Raw genomic sequence first — 21,125 nt, forward strand, 5'->3', positions numbered from 1 at the left:
GGAGATGGGAGGGCTGGCTGTTGGCTCTGGCACGGGTGTGGCTGCTGTGCAGACTTGTCCCATGCGTTCCTGGTTGTTGCTGCAGCCTCAGGCTTCTTTCCCAGCAGCACCTGTGGGCGGGTGGGTTCTCTCAGGTGAGTGTGGGGAGGGGCCACTCCAGTGCCTTGCGAATAGAAATTCCACCACCCCCACGGAGTAGAGGGCTGCTCCCACCACACACTGGAGTGTGCACTCCTTTAGTCTTTTCCATCAGCCTGGTTATAGGTCCTGTAAGGAGGAAAACTGCTCCATGGCCTTTGCAGTTTCCTCACCTGTGCTGCTTTGGAAGCTTATCAGATCTTGGTGAATTCTTGTATCTGAAATGAATGAGAAGCGAGAGTAGAGTTGATTGCTGGGAAAGTGGGTCTTGGGGCCTCAGTGGCCTGACCCTCTATGGACACCATGGAACTTTCCTTGTGATGAGTGCATGCTGTTATCCTTGCTTCCTGGAAGAGGCCTGCCTGCTAGTGCCCTGTTTCTCAGCTCCGGACATCAGGATCACCTGTTTGCTGGTAGAGGCTGGTCCAGCCCAGACTATTTCTAATGTCCATGGTTCCTGATACTTGGAAATGAATTTGATGCACAGCCAGGATTGAGAACGACTGCTTTAGCAGGTGAAGATTCTTTGTTGGTAATAGAATCCAGCAAGTGGTAAGTCCAAATCAACCAGTGTGTTAGGACCTGGGGTGGTCATGAACTGCTTTACTCTAATGGCCCAGTGGGATTGGGTTTACAAAACTAGTTAGGTTGATTCTCTTAGTTCTCTGGGTCTTGGAGAAGCACCAGACACAGAAAGGGCTCACTTTTTTTTTTTTTATTGTTTATTTGAGAGAGAGAGACAGACAGAACAGGAGAGGGGGAGGGGCAGAGAGAGAGAGGGAGACACAATCAGAAGCAGGCTCAGGCTCTGAGCTGTCAGCACAGAGCCTGACATGGGGCTCCAGCTCACGAGCTGTGAGATCATGAGCCAAAGTCGGACGCTTAACCGACTGAGTCACCCAGGCGCCACTGAGACTCACTCTTTTCATGGTCCCTCTTACTTGGTGGCATGGGAGGGACCACAGGCCCATATACACTAAGGGGGCAGCTCCTCAGAGGTTCCTTGCCCAGGACTCTTGGTCCTGCTTGACTTTCAGAGTTTACCTGTTCTGGTCTTGTGGTTGCATTCTTGGGCCCTGGTTGGTCTCTGTGTGCCCTGGCAGGGCCTGACATAGTGACATTTGGGATCCTTGTGGCTCCCACATGAGCCCGCTGTGGCCCATAGTGGGGGATTCCCGAGACCTGAGCTCTTGTTTTTCTTTCTGACCTCAAGGTCCCTGGGAGAGATTGGTCCCTGAGGTTGCTTTTCTGGATTGTTATCTGAGTAAGGTGTATAAGGGGCCAGGAAACAGAGTGTGTGGGGTGGCTGTGAAGGGGTGTTGGAGGCAGAGCTTCAGGTAAGATCTGGCTAGCCTGGCCCAGCTCCCTTTGCCGGAACAGAACAATGAACTGTCCTGGGGCTTAGTGCATTATCTGTGGGCAGATGGAACATAAGAAAGCCCTGCCTGCTCTGGGCAGCTTAGAGAATGAGGTGAGCAAGTCCACTGAGTCTGGTGTGGTTCTGGTTGGTGTCTTGTGTAGGAAGTGCTGTTTTTTAGGGAAGAAGACCAGTCTGGGCTGCGGCAGTGAAGGAGGGAGGATTAAGTCATGGCTGGTAGTTGAGGAAGCAGCGGGTGGTGTTGGGAGCACAGGCAAGGTGTCCTCCCTCTCTGTTCTTTTCCACCTGTACACATCTTGGTAGGTGGACTCTGAGGTTCTGTCTTGAGAGCAAGTGGTCCTGGGGGTGGGTTCCTGCCTCAGCTCTTTTTCCTCTTCATCCCATCATGCCACAGGACTTCCCTCTAGAAGGTGGCTGATGGTTTCTGTCTGACACATGCTACTTCAGCTTTGCCTGAAAACTGGGAGAATTCCTGACCGAATGCTAGGAAAGTGTGGCAGAAGATGGTTGGGCACTCACTTTTGGGCTGTTACCCTATGCTAGCCCTTGTGGGAGGTGCTCCGAATTTAATCCTTGGAACATAACCTGTGCAGTGCCAATCATTTTTATCAATCTTCGCTGTACAAGTAGCTCAGAGAGGGTAAGCAATTACTCTTAAGTCACATAGCTAGGAGGTGGGTAGAGAAGTTCTAAGAGTAAGGTAAGCAAAATCACACACCGGTGACAGCCTTGCACACGTATGTGTGGGCTTCTTCCTCTGAGCAGTGCTTGGAACCGGAGATTTTCATTTTGTGTGGGGTGGCAGGATAGCTGTCTGGGACAAAGCCTGGAGCTGGAGCTGGCTGGTAGACCCTTATAAACTGGGGAGGGGCCACTACAAGCCTGGCGAGCAGGTCCATCCCCACCACCCTCCAGGACTCTCTGGGTCCTCCTTATTCTTCCAGCCTCAACGCCTTCCCTATTGGCACGTGAAACTTTGGCTTTTGCTAACCACTTCCAGAGGAGCCTTGAGGGAGAGGCTCTGGGGGGTCCTGAGAACTCAGAGCTGGGCTCCTTTCCTTCTCTTGGTATTCTCACTCTGTCAGTGAATGAGAGGTGCTTGGGCCAGTGGTGCTGTGTTGTATGACACTGGGCAGGGTGGCCTGTCTCTTAGCAGTGTTAGGCTCTTTCTTGGTAGATGGGGTGATCTTGGGGGTAAGGGGAGGGGCCAAGCCATAGCCTCTTCAAGTGCCCTGGGCCACCTCCAGCAGGTGCCTTTCTACCTGCCACTAGGCTCCAGGTGCAGGTGGGTTGAATGCTGGGCTTGGGTTGTTCTTTGGCTGTGGTAGGTGAACCTGAGCGCCAGAGGGGTGCAGGCAGAGGGGAGAGGACTTTTTCCAAAGTCCCACATTCCATGCATGTGTTGACGCTGATAAGGGCAGCAGGGCTGTCTTAGCTGCTTTGGGCAGGAGGGGACTTTGACTTCATGCCCCCAGCAGGCAGCGAGCTTGCACATCCTGCTTCCTGTAGCACCCCTCCCCCCCACCCCACCACCTGTGACCACCTCTGCCTCTGGAGGGCCCACAGCGTGCAAAGGCCCAGCTTGCTCCTGAAGCATTGCCAGCTCTTAGCGAGCAGGCCTCTGGAGGTCTGTTTGGAGTTTGTCAAACCTGCCTTTTGGAGTGTTTGGTGAACAAGTGTGGTTTTGGGAAGAGTGCCTCTCTGTGCCTCATTTTCCTTGCCTGTAAAATGGGTTGTTAGATATATTTGAGCTAATGCATGTCAGCTGTTCTCAGAGTGATTTGCAGACCCCGTGGTTCCCCCAAGACCCTTTTCATAATTCTTAGAAGTTACTGGCCTTTGTCCTGTGCACAGCTGTGGTGGGTGTATGCAGCACCCAGAGCTGTGTTCTCCACTATTGGTGCTCTAGACTGAGACTCGCAGTCTAATGAGTGTCCTGGGGAGGCAGTACCGATGACTGAGTGGTAGATCTAGACCCTGGAGTACACACACGTCTTTTTAATATTACATGTGATGAAATGAGGTGTATTCCATGTGACTACCGTGGAGTATAGCCGCTGTCTCCAGAAACACACTTTGCATTTGCTTGGGCTGAGCTCTGAACTAGCTGCTTTTTCTCATGGAATAATACTGTTTTTACTTGAGAGAAGGACTGACAGACAAGGTGTGGTTACTCAGACTTGGAGAATTTGTGCAGATATTTTCTCAAATGAACAAAGTGAACTTTACCACTTTAAGGAAAACAACTGATGATATTTGTTGCCAGTGCTAGAACCCTTAAGGGAGAATGAGAGTTTTGGAAAACTATCCATCATGGTGAGCCTGACTTAGACTTCACTGATAAGATCAGCGGTGATATTAACACATGGATTTTTTTGGTGTTGTATAATGAAATGTGACATTTGGAAGATCTGATTAACTCAGTGAACCAAATGACTAGTGCTTGATGTTGCAAAATCCTGCGTGGATGTGAGTGCATTGTAGGCCAATGGATTTTTGCGTAACTGAGTGCGAGATAGTCACAGATACGATTCCCATCGCAACTTTTAAGAAACCACTGCCTGTCGAGTTTTAGTGTAATGCCAGTGAAGAATAGCTGTAGTTAGCTGAAAGGATTATTAAAATACTCCTCTCTTCTATCTGTGTGAAGTCACATTTCTTGATAGACTTTAATCAAAACCACATACCCTAATAGACTATGTGTAGAAACAGATATGAGAATCTAGCTACTTCTATTAAGCCAGACGTTAAAGAGATTTAAAACGTAAAACAAATGCCAAATATAAAGCAGTACTACTCTTCTCACTAATTTTTTTTAAATTTTGGAATTTTTTTTCATAAAAACATTTTTAATGCATTTATGTTAATGTCATGGCATTTATGTTAACAGGTGTTTTTTATTGATATTCTGAATCAATTATTTGGTTTAATTACCAGTTTTTTTTTTAAATACAGTAAATGTAGAACAGTAACACTGACTACACTAATGTGTAAACCACATGAAAGTTTTTTTGGTTCTTTGGGAGCCCTCATTTTGAAGAACGTAGACCACAGTTTTGGAACTGCTGACAAGGGAGGGCGCTGGGCAGCCTCTCTCCTTTCTTGTTGCCCCCTCTTCCTGCTGCCTCATCTTCTCTCACGTTATTATTTCACTCTTCTCAACACTGCACCTTCCTGACCGGTATTTGCTCACCCAATAAACCTTTATGAGGGCCTGCGCCGTGCACAGTGCGGCTGTGGCTGCTGGGCTAGTGGGCCATCGGGTCCCTCACCTTGGGAACCTGCTTGGGGTGGGGTGGGGGAGCCTGGGAGTAGGGCATGGGTGCAGGGGGGGTGCACAGAGGGAAGCAGCTGGGCAGCTAGTGCTGACATCGGGTGCCTGGAGAAATGCAGGGCTGGCTTCGCAGAGGAGGGGCACTCAGGCATGACTGTGGACCAGCCAAGCTGAGAGGTGGGCCAGGTCCGCTCTGGGAAGCACCCTGCAGCCTGGGCTGGAGTGTGGACTTTATCCAGGCATCGGGAATGCATTGAAAGCTTTAAGCAGGGGAGTGACTGGATGAGATCGGTGTTTGAGAAAGATAACTCAGGGTTGATTGGACTCCGAATTGGAGGGGGCAGAGGCTACAGAAGGGAGATGTGTGCTAGACTTTGATATTTTCACTCAGAGTTAACTGCCCTCTTCCCCTCCAGTCCTTGGGAGGGTTCCTGGGATTTCCATCCTGTTGGGTGAGGCACACCTAGCCTCCCGGGTATGGAGGCCCTACTTTATGTTGCTTTCTGTTTAGGACAGAGGGGTACTTTCTGGGCATCTCCAGTGGGATGGAACCCTCTGAAGCCCTTGCTGGCACATTGTTGCCATATTTGCCCAGTGTGTGGTTATTGAATATGGGGTCCTGGGTCAAGTGATGTGAGCAGTGCTCAGCGGGTATCTCACAGCTGTAGTTTCTGGCTTCTCCGTGAATCTAGATGGTCTTGTCCAGGGGTGCCTGGGTGGCTCAGTCGGTTGAGGGTCTGACTCTTGATCTCAGCTCAGGTCTTGACCCTCAGGGTTGTGAGTTCGAAAGGAAGGAAGGAAAGAAAATTCTAGAAGTTCTCTTCCTGCTACCCATTCTTTTGGGACTTCTGCACAGAGCGGGCCAGCTTCCTCAGTTGAGTTGAAGATTATGCTCTAGGTTATTTACAAAAGTGTTAATGGGAGGGTGTACATTACACATGCACACATATAGGTTTAGTGAGCAATACACACCCTTGTTTCCTTGTTTCCTTGTAAGAAGTAGCCCCTGGACGCCCACTTGTGTTGCTCCCCAGTTTATCCCTGCCTCCCTCCAGAAATCACCACTCTTCCGGTTGTGGGTTAACCATTCCCTAGATTTTCTTTGTAGCCTCCCTGGACTTGTCTGGATTCTTGAACAGCAGTTGCCTGGGTTTGCTCTTTGTGCGCTCAGAGCCAAGCACTAATTTCTATTTCGAGATTCACTGAAGTGCTGCGTGTAGCTGTGGTTTCTGTGTTCCTGTCCCCACTTGGAGTGTTCCAAGGTGGCGCTGTCCTACATTTCATCCTTCCTTCTGCCAGTGGGGGTTCGGTGTTTTCAGGGCAGAGTTTTTGTTTCCTCTTAAGTAGCCCTGTTTTCACCTCACCCTCGGCTCTACTTCTCCAGGCAGATAAATACTTGTTTCCTTTTTTTTTCTTTTGTCTCTAAACCCAGTTTCTTAATGCTAAACAATCCTTCCAGCACCACCAAGACTCCATTTTAAAAGTAGAGTGACATTCTGTGCATTTATTTCAAGTCTGAGTAGGTCTCTCTGTCCGATTCCCTTTCTGAGCTCTTGGCCTCTCCTGTGTCAGACCCTTCAAGACACCTGCTGGACGGGTGAGATCTCTTCTGTAAAGTACCACACCTGGAGGCTTTAAAAATAAGCCTTTGGCATAGGGCCAAAGAGTGTGAGCTTCTCTATAGAAGTTCACTAGTTTTACCCTTAAAAATGCCTTTTTAAAAACTAGTGGGGAGGGCACCGGGGTGGCTCAGTCAGTTAAGCGGCCGGCTTCAGCTCAGGTCTTGAACTCATGGTTCATGAGTTCGAGCCCCGTGTTGGGCTCTGTGCTAACAGCTCAGAACCTGGCACCTGATTCAGATTCTGTGTCTCCCTCTTTCCTCCCCTGATTGCACTCTGTCTCTCTCTCTCTCTCTCAAAAATAAATAAACATTAAAAAAATGCTTTAAGAAAAAAAGGCTCTAGTGGGTGTCCATGGTGTCTCCACTTGATTTTTTTTTTTTTCTTTTTGGATTAAAACAACCTAATCTTTGATCTTTGGCTGAAACTCCTTTCGTCATTTGTTTAAGGCTCTGAGAGTTTGGGGGTTTGATCACATAGGACCCAAGGGGCCTTTACTTTTGCTTAGCGGCTCCCTTTGACCCCCCGCCCCCCCCATTCCCAAGGGCTGCAACTACTTTCTTCTTGGCTTCCTCCCTTTGATGCACCCAGCTAGCCCTCTGGGACCTGCTTGGGCCTTGGTGGAAGGTATCCTGTTTGTACCTCACCTGCAGTTCTGAATTTCCTCTTCTTTTGGGCTTGCCTGAGTGGACTTCCTCCTGTCTGTTGAAGTATCAGCTAGATGTGAGGATTAAAAAACGTCATCAGGTTGTTGTTACTTTGGATGGCAGACAACGAGTTTACGCTGGTTTCTAGATTTCTTGTAGCTTCCTGGCAGGTCTGTATAGAGTTCTCTCATCCAAGAAGGATATTCTGTCCTGGATGTGGCCACTCTGTCCTGTCAGTTCTCAGCTCCTTGTCTTGTGATTGTTGTTATTTGTGGTTCAGGGAGGTTATTTCCTGGCTTGCATCTACTTGCTAATCAGGAACAAGACTGGGCCCTGCTTCCCATCCTGAAGGTGTTTGTGCACTGTATTGTGCTCAAGTATATTGTTCGTAGGAAATATGTGCAGTTGTGAATGACAGCTCCGAGGGTTCTTCACAGATGGACTTACTTGTGTAACCAGCATCCAGAATGAGAAACACAACCCCAGAAGCCCCTTGTTGAGTCCTTTGAGTCACCCCCTCTCCTCCCCACTCTCCCCTCATCCCTGGATCTGTGCTGCCTGCTTTCCAATTTACGTGAATGGAATCACACCACCTAGTCTCTTTTGGTCAGCAGAGTGCTCAAGAGACTCATGTATGTGCATGTAAATCAAACCATGTGACATCGCCAACAGTCAATATTTTTAACCCATGAAAGGTACATTTGTACATATGAATGTTCAGTCCTGTGCATGGCTAGGCAACTGGCCCTCTACCTTTGGCTACTCGTCTTGTCGGTGTCAGGTTCCTGTGAACAGGGCTGCCGTGCACGCTCTTGCCTGGGATGTGCTGAGCACGTAGTAGAGTTCTGTTGGTGTATGCCTTGGAACACAGGGCTTGCATGTTTTCATCTTGGTTTTATTTCTAAAATAATACCTTTCTCTTTCTCCTCAGGGAATAATTCTTTAGTTTTGCCCGGCCAATTAAAGCCCCATCATTACTGTCTGACTTTGTTTTTGTTTTTGTTTTTTCCTAATTCTTTAGGGTGCCATTTCTGGTGTCATCCTGGCCTGCCATGTCATGAAGCAGGGCAGCACTGCCTCAATGCCAACTTGCCTCAAGAGTTCTGACTAGCCCACAGTGACCATTGGGTCGTTGTCAACCACCCTTTCTTGGGAAGGACTCCTCTAGGTTGAGAGGTGGTTCTTCCCTTTTTTGATCATGAAATATTTTCTTGTCTGATGTGCAGTAGAAGATGTAGGAGTTTGGGTTTGTTTTGTTTGGCTTTAATTCTTTCAGAGTCCTTAGTTGTTATAAGACTTGTTATTATGCCTACTAGGATTGGTTTTGAAATTGTGGAGTGAGCAATGGGGTTGGCAGCTGCTGCTATGTGACTCAGCTGTGTCTTGCTCTGGGGCTCAGTTACCTCATCTGAAGGGTGTCCCTGGGCCAGGTGAGATGATGGTGATAGTCTCTTCCAGGGGGGCTGCCCAGGCTTTCCGGGTGCCCTTTAGCTCTTCACATGTGGCGTTTCTGCCTGTTTACCACTGTGCTGTCCTGCTCCTCTCCTCCCTTGAGGCCTCTGCCTACCAGCCAGGCCCAGCAGCCCTTGCCCTCAGCTGTGTCCTGCCTCCATAGATGCCTGGTGACCAGGCTCCTCCTCGCTGCCTCATGTTCCGGGTCCACCGTTTTTATTAATCACTCTCTGGGCTTATTTATCTAGGAAATAACGTCTTCCCATTGGGAGCTATCGCCTTCCTCTTGACACCCATCGGCTTAGGCTTAGCGTTTACTACTTGGAGAACATTGGGCTTTCTTGGCAGTAGAAAGCTTAGAACCCACCTCAGCACTTCCCAGACTTGAATGTGCATGTGAGTCCCATGAGGTTCAAATGCAAGTTCTGGTTTTGAAGGCTGAGCAGCAGCGTTTCTTGTGAGCCCCTGGTGGTGGTGCTGCTGTAGGTGCGACTGTTGGTCCTTGGGCTGTCCCCCGTGAGGAGCAAGACCAGTGGGAAATGGGGCTGGGGCCTCTCTACCTCCTGACTGAAGTAGCTCCCGGATTTTCACTTGCTCCTTGCCTGATGGGGATGACAGATGTCCCCCTGCTCTGGTGTCCTGTTGGCCAGTCCACCCCATGGGTGCTCCATGCCTTCAGGCTCCTCCGTCGCTGCCAGTGAGCTTCTCCCCAATAGCTCAGGTCCTTCCCGAAGGGAATGCAGTAGGGACAGAGAGCCTGGAGGTGAGTGTAGCTTTTGTGCTAATAATCATAATCTTAAATTGCTCTTTCCTTTCTTTGAGCAGTGCTCACCTGCCTCGCCCAGGTGGCACTTAAGGTCTTGGCCTGGCTTGGTACACTGCCAGACCTGACCCTCCACTGGGAAGCTGTCCTGTGCCTTTTTTGGTGCCAGGTAGCCAGTCGTGTCCGAGCCCCAGAGGAAATCCAGTTGCAGGCTCCCAAGACCATCCTGGCCTTGCTTCTGGTTGGCTTCAAAGCCAGGAGCGATGGGAGGGTTGTAGGCCTGGGGGAAGGAGGGAGAGGACCCAAGGCTGCCCTGGAGAAGCCACGTTTGCAGGCCATAGGGCCTGTGCAGTGTGGAGCTTCCTGCCAGGCCTCTCCTCACACTAGCACTTACTAGCCTTTTCCTCAACGTGTTGTTAACCCAGGAGCTGGCCCACCTCTTAGATGGGAGTGTACGGAGACGAAGGTGGGCAGGGCCCAGGCAGGACTTGGCCTTTACAAGCAGCACAGGGTCCTCAGTAAGGCCCAAGGGGATTTCAGGACAGACTCAGTCCCGCTGAGGTGGGTGCTGCTTGCCTTGCTGTTCAGGGTGAGCTGGTGGGTGGGCAACAGGGCCAGCCTGAGGGGCAGAGAAGGATGCCAACACTGGGTCCCGGATCATCATGCTACTGATGCACTCAGTGGAACCCAAACGTTTATTTCGTAGAAGCCGTGTTGGAGGGAGTGCTGGGCTCCTGGCACTCGCAGAGCCTGTTGCTTTCCAGGAGGATGGTCTGGGAGAAGAGCCAGGAGCTGCTGGCTGGCATCCAAGTCTGGGCTAGATTACACGGCTGGGCTTGCCCAGAGCACTGAGTCCCACCCACCAGCAGCCCATGCCTGGAGGAGCAGGCCAGAGAGGTCATGGAGGCCATGGGTGTTCCCAGAGAGCAGCATTCGCAGCCTGGGCACCAAAGCAGGCTGTGTGATGGGGGCCCCACCTTGTCGCTTCTAGCCAGAAGCTTCTCACTGGCCTGAGGCAGTAAAGGAGCTGGGCTGACCTTATACACTGAGGTCAAGAGAATGCAGCCCAGCTGAGGCCCTGCTATGATGAGGACGTGGATGGTGGTGGCAGGGGAAGGTGAGGGTGGAGGTGCAGACCAAAATCCCTCCTCCCAGCTCTGCATGGAGGGCGGTGTTCCATATGTGGCACTTTGCCTGGCCATGGGAGGTGCATGCTATCCGTTTGTGGGGGTAAGGACAGTTTGACAGCGGCTCTGGATCAGGCTTTGAGCCCTCATCCTGCCACCTGCTTGCTCTTGTGACTCTGAACAAGTTCCTTAACCCCCAGAAGCTTGTCGTCTTATCTGTCCCTGGAGATAGAGATAGATAACTCCTTAGTCTTCCCCACAGGCAGGCTGCTGTCTCCTAGACTGAGGTAGGTTGAGGTGCTCTCTGGGTGGGTGGTGAAGGGGCGAGAGGCTGCCAGTGAAGGGGATGGAAGAGACTTCATGGACAAATACAGAGAAGAGGGGTATGGAGGAGGATTCCAGGCCACGGGGACAGGAGAATGCAGTCCTGGGCTTCTGGTCTGCTGAGCTGGCCTGTGGGTTGGGGGCGGGGCCTTCGTTCTTCTGGATCCTGGGCTGCTTGTACCTTCCAGGTTGTCTCCACCATGCCCTCAAGCTGCTCTCTTGCAGCTTGGGCGGGGCCAGGCCTTCAGGGAAGAGGCACTTGTTAGTACCATACCTGGAGCACCAGGTGACCAGTGCCGGTCTGCTGTGACTAAGGCCAGTGCTGACCTCAGATTCAGGCTTGGGAACAGTAGCCAGTATGTTTGATGCCCTCTCTGACACAGAAGAGCTAAACCCCTGTGGGTATGGAAGCTGCCTTGTTGCTGGCTGTACTTTGCCCAGCAGTGCCCCTCTGCTTGGCACCCTTTGTACCTCCTATCTGGCAGTGGAACTCTGGGCGATGGGCAGCTGAAAGATTCCTGTATCCCTGTTACTTCTGGCCAGGTGTGGTTAAGGAGAAAAGATGGTCTCCTGTTAGGTGCTTTGGGGTGGGCTGGACAGAGCTCCTCCTGTCCTCCAGCATAGCTCCAGGACTCTTGTGAGAAGTCCCAGTTGAGGAAGTGAAGGAGGGCCATCAGTGAGGGAGGTGGGGTGACAAAGTTTCCAGGAGATCTGGGCAAAGAGGCTGGCACAGGGGGAGAAAGCAGGTGGTCCCCTTTTCCCTGTCCTTCGCCTTTCTCTCTAGGGCCCACCCTTCTGGTTGGAGGCGGAGGTGGAGAAGTTTTCTGAAATTGGGAGGCCTTCAGTCAAGGTGCCCACAGTGGTATCTGGAGTGCAGACAGGGGACTTGTTCCTGCCTCCAGGAGGTCAGGCATTGAGTAGAACAGACAGCATTTTTCTGGGGCATACTGCTCACAGGGGTCAGGAGTGCCAGCTGTGAAACACTCCCTGGGTTTGACCCCTATCTGGGGGCTGGAGATGGGTGTGGATGTGCTCCTCTTTCTCCAGGAGGGACGCAGCACCTGGGGCCAGGCCCCAGGGAGGTGAGGCTGCCTGACTGGTCTCCAGAGGGCACCACACCACTGGAGGTTGAATGACCAGGACAGTTCTTCCCCCCGTGCCCCCTTCTTGAATTTTACATGATCTCTACACCCAGTGTGGGACTTGAATTCATGACCCCAAGATCAAGAGTTGTATGCTCTTCCACCTGAGCCAGGCAGGCATCCCAGACCAGAGCAGTTCTGAATATCCAGGTCTCCTGGAGCTCAGGCTTTGGACACGATGAGTGTCCAGGCTGAGTTGGGACAGTTCCAATCAGATAGGTGGTTGGAATTGTTCTCCTGTGCTCTCTGCTTAACCAAAGATCAGTTTCATTTTAAAACCTCTCATGGCCTCTGAAAGACTAGGCTAGAGCATGCTCTCCTGCTTTTTGTAGAGTGCTAGGAAAAGAGGCCTGGAAGCGGCCCTATCCTAGCTTCTCCATGAGCCCTTGAGGCCCTGTAGACTGCCTGGGGTCATGGGCAAGTGGGGCTCCTAATGGGGTGCTACTCCAGCGGTCAGGAGGCCATGGGCCCTGCCTCCTGCCATCCTCATTGGCTTTTTGGCTGGTGTGTGTTTGGTGGGCTGGGGGGAGCGGGGAACAGGGTGGGAAATTTCAGGTCAGTATCCTTGACCTAGGGCTTTGACTATTCACTCACTCTGCCCTCATGAGCTGCTGCTTATGCACCCACGATGAGTGAATGTTAGCTGGTAGTGGGCTGCTCAGAAGGGCATAATTTTAGAAACCTCTTTCCCTCTTTGTTGGAATTTTTTTTTCAATATGAGGTAAACTTTACATATAACACGGTGCCCAAATTTCTGGTGATCCCTTGAGTTTTGACCAGTGAGTTCATTAACCTTAACCCAAACTCCTATCAAAATAAAGAGCCACCCTAGGCCCAGAAAGTTTCTCATGCCCCTTCCCAAACAGTGCTCACCTCACCGTCTATCTACAGGCTCTTGTGATTTTGTTTCTACCATGGATTAGTTCTGCCTGTTCTACGACTTGATTTAAATGGGATTTTGCAGTCTGTACTTTTTTTTATGTAAGATTTCCTTCACTCAACATCATGATTTTGAGATTTATGTGTATTCATACATCAATTCTGCTTTTTTCTTTTTTGGGGGATTTTAAAAGTAGTATACTTATTTCAAATTTTGAATATTACAGAAATGAATATACAGAAACTATAGTTTCCCTGTACTTCCACACCCCCCCCCCCACCTCCCTGAGATAATCTTGTTTATTGATTGGGTGTTTATGCCCCCCAAGATGTTTCTTTCCACTGGATGACATTGCCTGGTTGGGCCTTTCATGCCTTGGCTGAGGAGGGTAGACAGTAAAGAGCAGCAGACAGGTGCAAGGGAGCTCCCTGTGGCTCAGCTCTATTGGCCTGACCTTCCCTTAGTTGGATGTGTGTTTTAAAAGTCTAGGATATCTGGGCTCTGGCCTTGCCTTCACTGTGTGTACGTGTGGATTGCTGTTGGCTTTTCTGTGGCAGGGACTTGGAGGGGAAGGAAAGAAAATGTTACAGCCCAAGTAGGTAGGTGGGTGTTGACCATTTTGTAAACAAGGACCTGGGAAAGGTAATCCAGGTGTTAACAGCCAGGTCTGTCCGTACATTACCACCCCCACCCCACCCCCAGCTTTTGTGTTCATAAGAAGGAAGGAGGCAGAGCTGGCCTTCCCCCAGGGACTGTGTTTCTCCTGCCCTTCCCTGCTGGGGTCAGCCTAGCCGGGGACTCTCCACCCCATACCCCCAACCCTCACCAGGTCCAGATCTCAGCCTCAGAGTCCTTGACTATCCCACTGCCCCAGATCCTGGGCTTTCTATGGCCACTGCTCTGGCAGGCAACGGTTTGAGCTGGGCGTGGATCCTTGGGGCTGATAGGCACGCTGCCTGGGCCTGCTCCCAGGGGGCTGCTGGGTGCCAGGAGCTGGTGCCAGGCAGTATCCTCATCCTAGCCTGCAGGCTTCTGCCAGGGCTGAGCACCAGCCCCTGTACCCAGTGGGGTGTTGCACTGCCAGCTTGCTGGGCCAGCCCCACAGCCACGTTTCTAGTTACTTGGCAACCCCTTCCCCCCCACCCCGGGCTGTGTTTTCTCCGTCTTAGGCTCTTGCTGCTTGCATACCCTATGTTGAGCAGTAGGGCAGAGAACTCTATTGTTGCTGTTTTGCTGGCAAGAAAAGAAGAAATGCCTTGCGAGGGTCCTGGCCCTGCAGAAGGGGGACCCTCCCTTCACAGACATAGTGGCGGCCCACATTTGGCCCAGCCTGGGATGGGAGGCAGGTAGGGTGGCATTGTGCTGGCTGTGAATTCCCAGCAGGCAGTTCCACTGGGGCCCCACCCGGTGGAGGGTGCAGCGAAGTCTGCTCAGTACTGTGGGCAGTTTGGGCTCAAGAGGAGGCCTGTTTGACCCAGCCTGGGAGGCCTTGGTCAGTCACTGTGCCTTCTAGGGGCTGTGAAGTGGCTGGCAGGGCTGGAGCAGAGGGTACCTGTGGAGGCCCCCAAGTTCTGTTCTGTTGCCTGCTCTCTGCCTGGATTTCTGTAGTTCGACTGATCTCCGACAAGGGCAAGTAATCTCTAGTTGCAGGGCCTGGCACACGGTGAAGCGGAGGCCACTGTGTGGATGCCCCAGCAGGCCTTGGGTTGCCCTGAGATCTGGTGGGGAGCAGGCACTGGCTGGCTGTATGGTGGGTGTCTGGTTGGCTTGAACACATTGCTGTGGCTCCCTGTCCCACCTGCTCTCACCAGCGCCCAGGTGGTCTCCGCCCCCTTCCCAAGGGCCTGACAGCCAGGCACTCTACTCTGTGCTGGCCATCTCTGGTAACACCTGGCAGGGGAGCCTGAACTCTTTACACAGGCAAGGGGCCCGGGCTGCCTTCATTAAATGTAGATGCTCTCAGGTCTCTGGTGGACCGACGGAGCTGGTTCTGCTGCCCTCTGGGCCATGGGTGGGATCCTGGACCAATCATTCCCCCCTCTCCACTTCCCCCACACCCCTGAGCCACCCCATGAGAGGGGAGCTGTGCTAAGGGCCAGAGAGAGACAGCTGGCAGGCTGGAGCTGAGGCCTCCCAGCCACCCCGCACCCCGGGTCTGGTCACATTCCTGAGGGACCTGCTGAGCCTCCCTGGCCCTGGGGGTGGGGGAAGGGCAGGCAGGGATGGGCCTAGGGCTGCTGCAGGCCTCCACCCCCACCCCTGGCTCCATTCCAAGGGAGCCCAGACCTGCCTGAGTTGGGTGCAAAAAGCTAGAATCTCAGGATTCCCCCTCCCTCGGGACCTGCAGTTCTGGGGGGTGGGGTGGGCAGCAGGAGCCCCTCCGCATCTGGCTGCTGCTACCAGCTGCTTTGGCGGGCTGGTATTGAAAGGCCTGGCCTGCAGAAACTCCTGCAAGGGGAGGCCATGTGGTCAGGCTGGGCTGGGCAGGAGGGGGCTGGGCCCTCTGAGCAGGGAGGGGGGGTGGCGGCGAGGGCAGCTCAGGAAGGGAAGGAGGCAGGAGAGCCAGAAGCGGTTGAGACTGGTTCTTATAAATAGCCCATTGCACTAGGGCCTCCAATTTTGACCTTTTGTTATGTAAATGTGGCCAGCCTGGGAAGGGCCTTGCCCAGACCTTCTGCCACCAAGCCTGCCTGCCAGGAATTATGGAATTCTGCGCCTGCCACCAGCTCCCTGACAGGCCTTGGTGGCCTCTTGGAGTACCCTAAATCTCTTGAGTGGGAGGAGGGTGGAGCCCTGGTCTTCAGACCTGTGACCTTCCCTGCCACCGGCCCTGACAGCCAGGCACTATGGCCACTGTCCCCTGCCTGATTACTCCTCGTGTCCCACCCAGAGAGACCCCAGACCTTCCTGGGAGTGAGGGCTCCAGGGCCACCACGTGCCTTCTCCTTCGCTGTCCCTCCTTCCCTCCCTTGCTGATTTGTATCTGGGTGACCCTGTCCATCTTCTCTTCCCTAGGTGACCAGGCATTGATGCACCCCCAGGGAGGCCACGCGCTCAAGGAGGCCACCCCCACTGGCTGCTGCTCACATGGTTTCTGGGCCCCTGGCACTCCGGTAGGCTGGGGACAGGGAATTGGCAGGATGGAGGGAGGGGGAGGCGTGAGGGAAGGCTTTCTGGGCTGCCCACACAGCCCTGCAGTTCCCAGCCTGGTCCTTTGTGTGCGTGCAGTGCTGGGTAGCTTGGAGGGGAGGTTGGGGCCCACTGCTCTCAGCCTGCAGAGGAGGGGCTGCTGTGGCTCACGGGCTCTTGGAGGACAGGGCCTCCTACCACTGGCCTGCCCCTTGCTCCAGGCATCCTGGGTGCTGATGGGGCTGACCACATTTCCCTGGGCTTGGGTGTCCCTGCCAGTGTGGAAGGTGTGCCTTGAGCTCTTTGTCCCTGCCCGACTGGCCGAGGAGCAGGGAGTGACGGTAGATTCCCTCGGGACCTGGGCTCTAGCCTTTGAACCCCAGCTGAACAGTCTTAAACGGCTGGGTTGCCTGAGCCAGTGCTTCTTGCCTCCTATTGGGCCCTGGGTGCTAGCTTGTGGCAGTGTCTACCAATGTATGTTAGGCGTAAGTTCTGAGGCCGCATTTGGGCTGTGCCTCTGTCAGAGCAGGTGTTGGGGTAACTGGGAGTGGAAAGTGTCTGTGCAACATGGGTGTGATTCCTCCAGGCTCTGCCCTAAGGGAGACAACTGGGTTGGGTACACTGGTAGAAACAAGGGTGTCCAGTCCTGGGTAGGGTGAGGCTCCCAGCAGTCAGTTACTTTTGGATACATGAAAGCACACTTGTCAGCTGCCTAGCACAGAGTTGGTTGTGTGAGGGGCCAGAGGGAGCGTGGAGCCACACCTTGTGCCTTGGGTCCTGCTGCTCATTTGGATGGGTGCCTGGTTGGAGCACCCCTGCTCCCAGAGACCTATGTACATGCTCTTGCAAAGCCCACCTGCAGGGTTCCCGTGGAGGTCAGAGGTTTCTGTGTGTTTATTACTTAAGGACATCAGTGTCTGTGCCAGACTGGCAAGGCCAGCTGCCTGCCTTTCCCAGAGCCCCATTGGTGCCAGGGGCTTGGCCAGGCCACCCTCTCTGCTCAGCGTCTAGAGACCCAGGCTAGGGTGCTCAGGGCCCTCCTGGGATGGGAGCAGGCACTGGCAAGGGACTGTGGCTGGGCTGCAGTGGCTGAAGATAGGAATGTGATGTTGGCAAACCAGAAAATTTGGGAATCCACTAGGGTGGTTTGAGAGGCACTCAGGGCAGAGCAGAGGTCACAGGTGGAGGCTGCATAGGAAAGAGAACCTTTATTTGACAATTGGGAGATTTAACCTGAAAATCTCAATTTCTAGTTTGTCCTAAAAACTGGGAAGCTACATACATGCCTATGTGGGAAGTGAGCCTGTCCTGGAGCTTCTGCTCACCTCATTCCCTACTGCTTCCCAGTACTTTGCGGTCCCCTGCTGGTCATTTTTGAGTCCCCTGTGGACATGTGGTTGACTTGAGTGTGAAGACGGTACCCTGGGTTGTGGAACCAAATTCACATCCCATTTTCTCTCTTTAGCATCACGTGATCTTCATTGTCTTCTGCTTCTGTTTTCTCATCAGTGCAATGGGGCCAATGCCAGTGTCCTTTTTCAGGCAGGGTGAGCCCCCATGGGTAGAGTGAGCCCCTGCCCAGGTCCTGCGCCCGATGAGGCCCCCTGAACACCACTGCAGTCCCACCCTGTTTCTGAGCCCTTGGATGAGCCTCCCAGGTGGCTAATGCCCACATGTGTTCTTGCCCATAGGTGGTACGCGTGGGCAGGGCGAGGGGACATGGGGCCCGACATGGAGCTGCCCAGCCACTCCAAGCAGCTCTTGCTGCAGTTGAACCAGCAGAGGACAAAGGGCTTTCTGTGTGATGTCATCATCATGGTGGAGAACTCCATTTTCCGGGCCCACAAGAATGTCCTGGCTGCCAGCAGCATCTACTTCAAGTCTCTGGTCTTGCATGATAACCTCATCAACCTGGACACGGACATGGTCAGCTCCACGGTGTTCCAGCAGATCCTGGACTTCATCTACACAGGCAAGCTGCTGCCCAGCGACCAGCCGGCCGAGCCCAACTTCAGCACTCTCCTCACTGCCGCCAGCTACCTCCAGCTGCCCGAGTTGGCAGCCCTCTGCCGCCGTAAACTCAAGCGAGCCGGCAAGCCCTTTGGCTCCGGACGAGTGGGTGCCACTGGCATGGGGAGGCCTCCCCGGAGCCAGCGGCTGTCCACAGCATCTGTCATCCAGGCACGATATCCGGGGATTGTGGATGGACGCAAGGGGGCCCACACCCCCCAGGAGCTACCCCAGGCCAAAGGCTCAGATGACGAGCTCTTCCTCGGAGGCTCCAGCCAGGAGGGCGTGCATGGCCTGAGCCGGGCCATCTGTCCCGCTAGCGGGGAGGCTGGCCTGGGCAGCTGCAGCACCAATGGGAGCAGTGGGGGCTGCGAGCAGGAGCTGGGCCTAGACCTGTCCAAGAAGAGCCCTCCCCTGCCTCCTGCCACTCCTGGTCCCCCCCTCACCCCCGATGACCCGGCCCAGCTGAGCGACAGTCAGCACGGCTCACCCCTCTCAGCCTCTGCCCCTCCTGTTGCCAACAGTGCCTCTTATGCTGAGCTGGGGGGCACCCCCAATGAGCCCATGGATCTGGAGGGGTCTGAGGACAACCACCTGAGTCTGCTGGAAGGGCCCGGCGGGCAGCCGCGGAAGAGCCTGCGGCACTCAGCCCGCAAGAAGGAATGGAGCAAGAAGGAGCCTATGGTGGGGTCCCCCTTTGAGAGGAGGGAAGCAGGGCCCAAGGGCCCCTGCCCAGGGGAAGAGGCCGAGGGGCTAGCGGACAGGGTTCCCAATGGCATCCTGGCCAGCAGCGTTGGGGGGGGTGGCCCCAGTGGGCCCTACGTGGAGCCCCCATACCCCTGCAAGGAGGAGGAGGAGAATGGCAAGGATGGAAGTGAAGACAGTGGGCAGAGCGGGAGCGAGGGGGGCAGCGGTCACGCCAGCACCCACTACATGTACCGGCAGGAGGGCTATGAGACGGTGTCCTACGGGGACAACCTGTACGTGTGCATCCCCTGCGCCAAAGGCTTCCCCAGCTCTGAGCAGCTCAACGCCCACGTGGAGACGCACACGGAAGAGGAGCTGTTCATCAAGGAAGAGGGTGCTTATGAGACGGGCAGTGGGGGTGCTGAGGAGGAGGCTGAGGACCTGTCGGCGCCCAGCGCGGCCTATGCGACCGAGCCCCGGCCCTTCAAGTGCTCCGTCTGCGAGAAGACCTACAAGGACCCGGCCACGCTGCGACAGCACGAGAAGACGCACTGGCTGACTCGGCCCTTCCCCTGCAACATCTGCGGCAAAATGTTCACCCAGCGCGGCACCATGACACGCCACATGCGGAGCCACCTGGGCCTGAAGCCCTTTGCCTGCGACGAGTGTGGCATGCGCTTCACCCGCCAGTACCGCCTCACCGAGCACATGCGCGTGCACTCGGGCGAGAAGCCCTATGAGTGCCAGCTCTGCGGGGGCAAGTTCACCCAGCAGCGCAACCTCATCAGCCACTTGCGCATGCACACTTCCCCCTCCTAGAAGCCAAAGACCCTTCTCCCCGGCCCGAGGGTGCCCTCTGCAGACTCGCCTTCGCCTTCGGGAGCCAACGGAAGGAAGGAAGAAAGAAGCACGGAGGCCGGGCGGGAGGGGCCAGGACCCCCAGGTCCCGAAGGGGTGGCTCCTGGTGCGCCTCCAGCCAGCCCCCCCACACCCAGAGCTTTAATGGACAGTCTGTACCAAGGGAAGAGAGAGGAGGGAAGCCGATGGGCCCAAGCTCCGCATGCGCATTGCTGGTGTGCAGTCTACCTCCCAATTCCGCCCAGGCCTCAGGCTCCCTGAGAGGGCCACTACAGGGCCTGTGGGAGTGGGTCATGGGGGTCTCGCTGGGACCTGGCCCCTTTCCAGCAAGCCAGGTCAGAGCAGGGGGCCGGGGGGGTGGGGGCCTCCTGCTGGGGGAGGAGCAGGGCTGCCCTGAGGCCAGGGGCGGTGTCTGTGTGCGTGCACGAGTGCTTGTCTGTGTGCGGGCTACCCTGGCTCTTTGGGGAGCGGTGCTGGAGGGGAGGGGACAGAGCCCTCCTTCCTGGAGCCAGGGGTCACTGCTCACTGGCACTGGGACAGTCAGGGGGCCCCCCACCGCCTACCTCTCCACAGCTAAAGAGCCCTCTGGGCCTAGGTGGTTGTTATTCCTACTGATCTGTTCCTTTTTTCTTTTTGAATTTTGTTTTTTAAACCAAAACCAACAAGAGTTTATTTTCCTCCCGGCCCCTCGGGGCTGAGCCTGGGTCTGCAGACTGAATGTACAGGGGCAGCTGCCCCTCATGCCCCCCGCCCCGGCCGAGGGGCGCCCACCCCTCCAGGCCCCAGAAGCCCTTCTTGGCCAAAGGCTTCCCTGGGCCCCGAGCCCCGCCTCGGCTGCCTCAGGAGAGAGAGTGATTTTCCTATAGTTTCTGAGGAATATTCTTTGTTTAGAGGTACTTCTTTTTTATTAAGAGAAAAACCAGTGTAACGTTTATGTGAATGTTTGAACTGGAAGGTCTGGGATTTGTGGGGGGAGGGGGGAGGCTGGATTCAATGCCAGAGCCGTCGGTACTCTTCTTTTTCATTTTCTCTGTGTGTGTGTGTGTGTGTGTGTGTGTGTCTGTCTGTCTGTGTGCGTGCGTGTGCATGTGTGTGTGTAGCGTGTTCGGTGCGGTGCGTGTGGACCGATATTGCGCTTTCCTTCCTTCCTTCCCAATCAAGGTGGAGAGACTTCTGACCTTTTGCTACCTCTTGAATTCATGAGAACAGTACGTTGGTGACTGGCAGTTGAGGCCATGACACTTGTTTTCCTCCTGTTAGTGCGCACAGGAAGACACACGTTTGAGTGAGCCAGGCTCTTCCTGGCCCGGGTGGCCCTCTTGGGCCCCCCACCCCAGTGCTCTTAGAGGGGAGCTCCTGCAGCTGCACAGTCAGCTCACATGTGTCTTTCCCCCCCAGAGCACACCGCTGGCTGTGTCCACCCTGCAGGTGTTCAGAGTGTGTTGTGAGCGTCAGGGAGCCTTCGTGTGCTTCTGATCTGGGCCTGGGTGAGGGGGGTGAGTGCTCCAGCCCCATAGGAGATCGGGGCCTGGAACCAACCCCCTGCCGCTCCCTGCCAGGGCCAGGATGAGGTGGAAGTGAGCCCCCCCTGTCCTGTCCCCTGGGCCTGCAAGAGCTGGGGCTTAGGAGAGCAGCAGCCCTGCCCAGCCAGTGCAGAGGCGTGAGGAGGCACTGGACAAAGTGATGTATACCCCCAC

At 54.4% G+C, this 21,125-nt stretch overlaps 1 protein-coding gene across 1 annotated transcript; it reads left to right on the top strand.

Annotated features, from left to right (window-relative positions):
* Positions 1–297: 297 nt before the first annotated feature.
* HIC2 (HIC ZBTB transcriptional repressor 2) lies at positions 298–20,362 on the top strand. Its single transcript, XM_077745876.1, has 3 exons — positions 298–690; positions 15,760–15,857; positions 17,565–20,362. Exons 2-3 carry the CDS (start codon positions 15,832–15,834, stop codon positions 19,387–19,389), a joined length of 1,851 nt encoding a protein of 616 aa, XP_077602002.1. The 5' UTR covers positions 298–690; positions 15,760–15,831; the 3' UTR covers positions 19,390–20,362.
* The last annotated feature ends 763 nt before the right edge of the window (positions 20,363–21,125 follow it).

The sequence above is a fragment of the Crocuta crocuta genome, unplaced genomic scaffold (assembly GCF_008692635.1).
Source record: "Crocuta crocuta isolate KB4526 unplaced genomic scaffold, BGI_CrCroc_1.0 scaffold344, whole genome shotgun sequence".
NCBI lineage: Eukaryota > Metazoa > Chordata > Mammalia > Carnivora > Hyaenidae > Crocuta > Crocuta crocuta.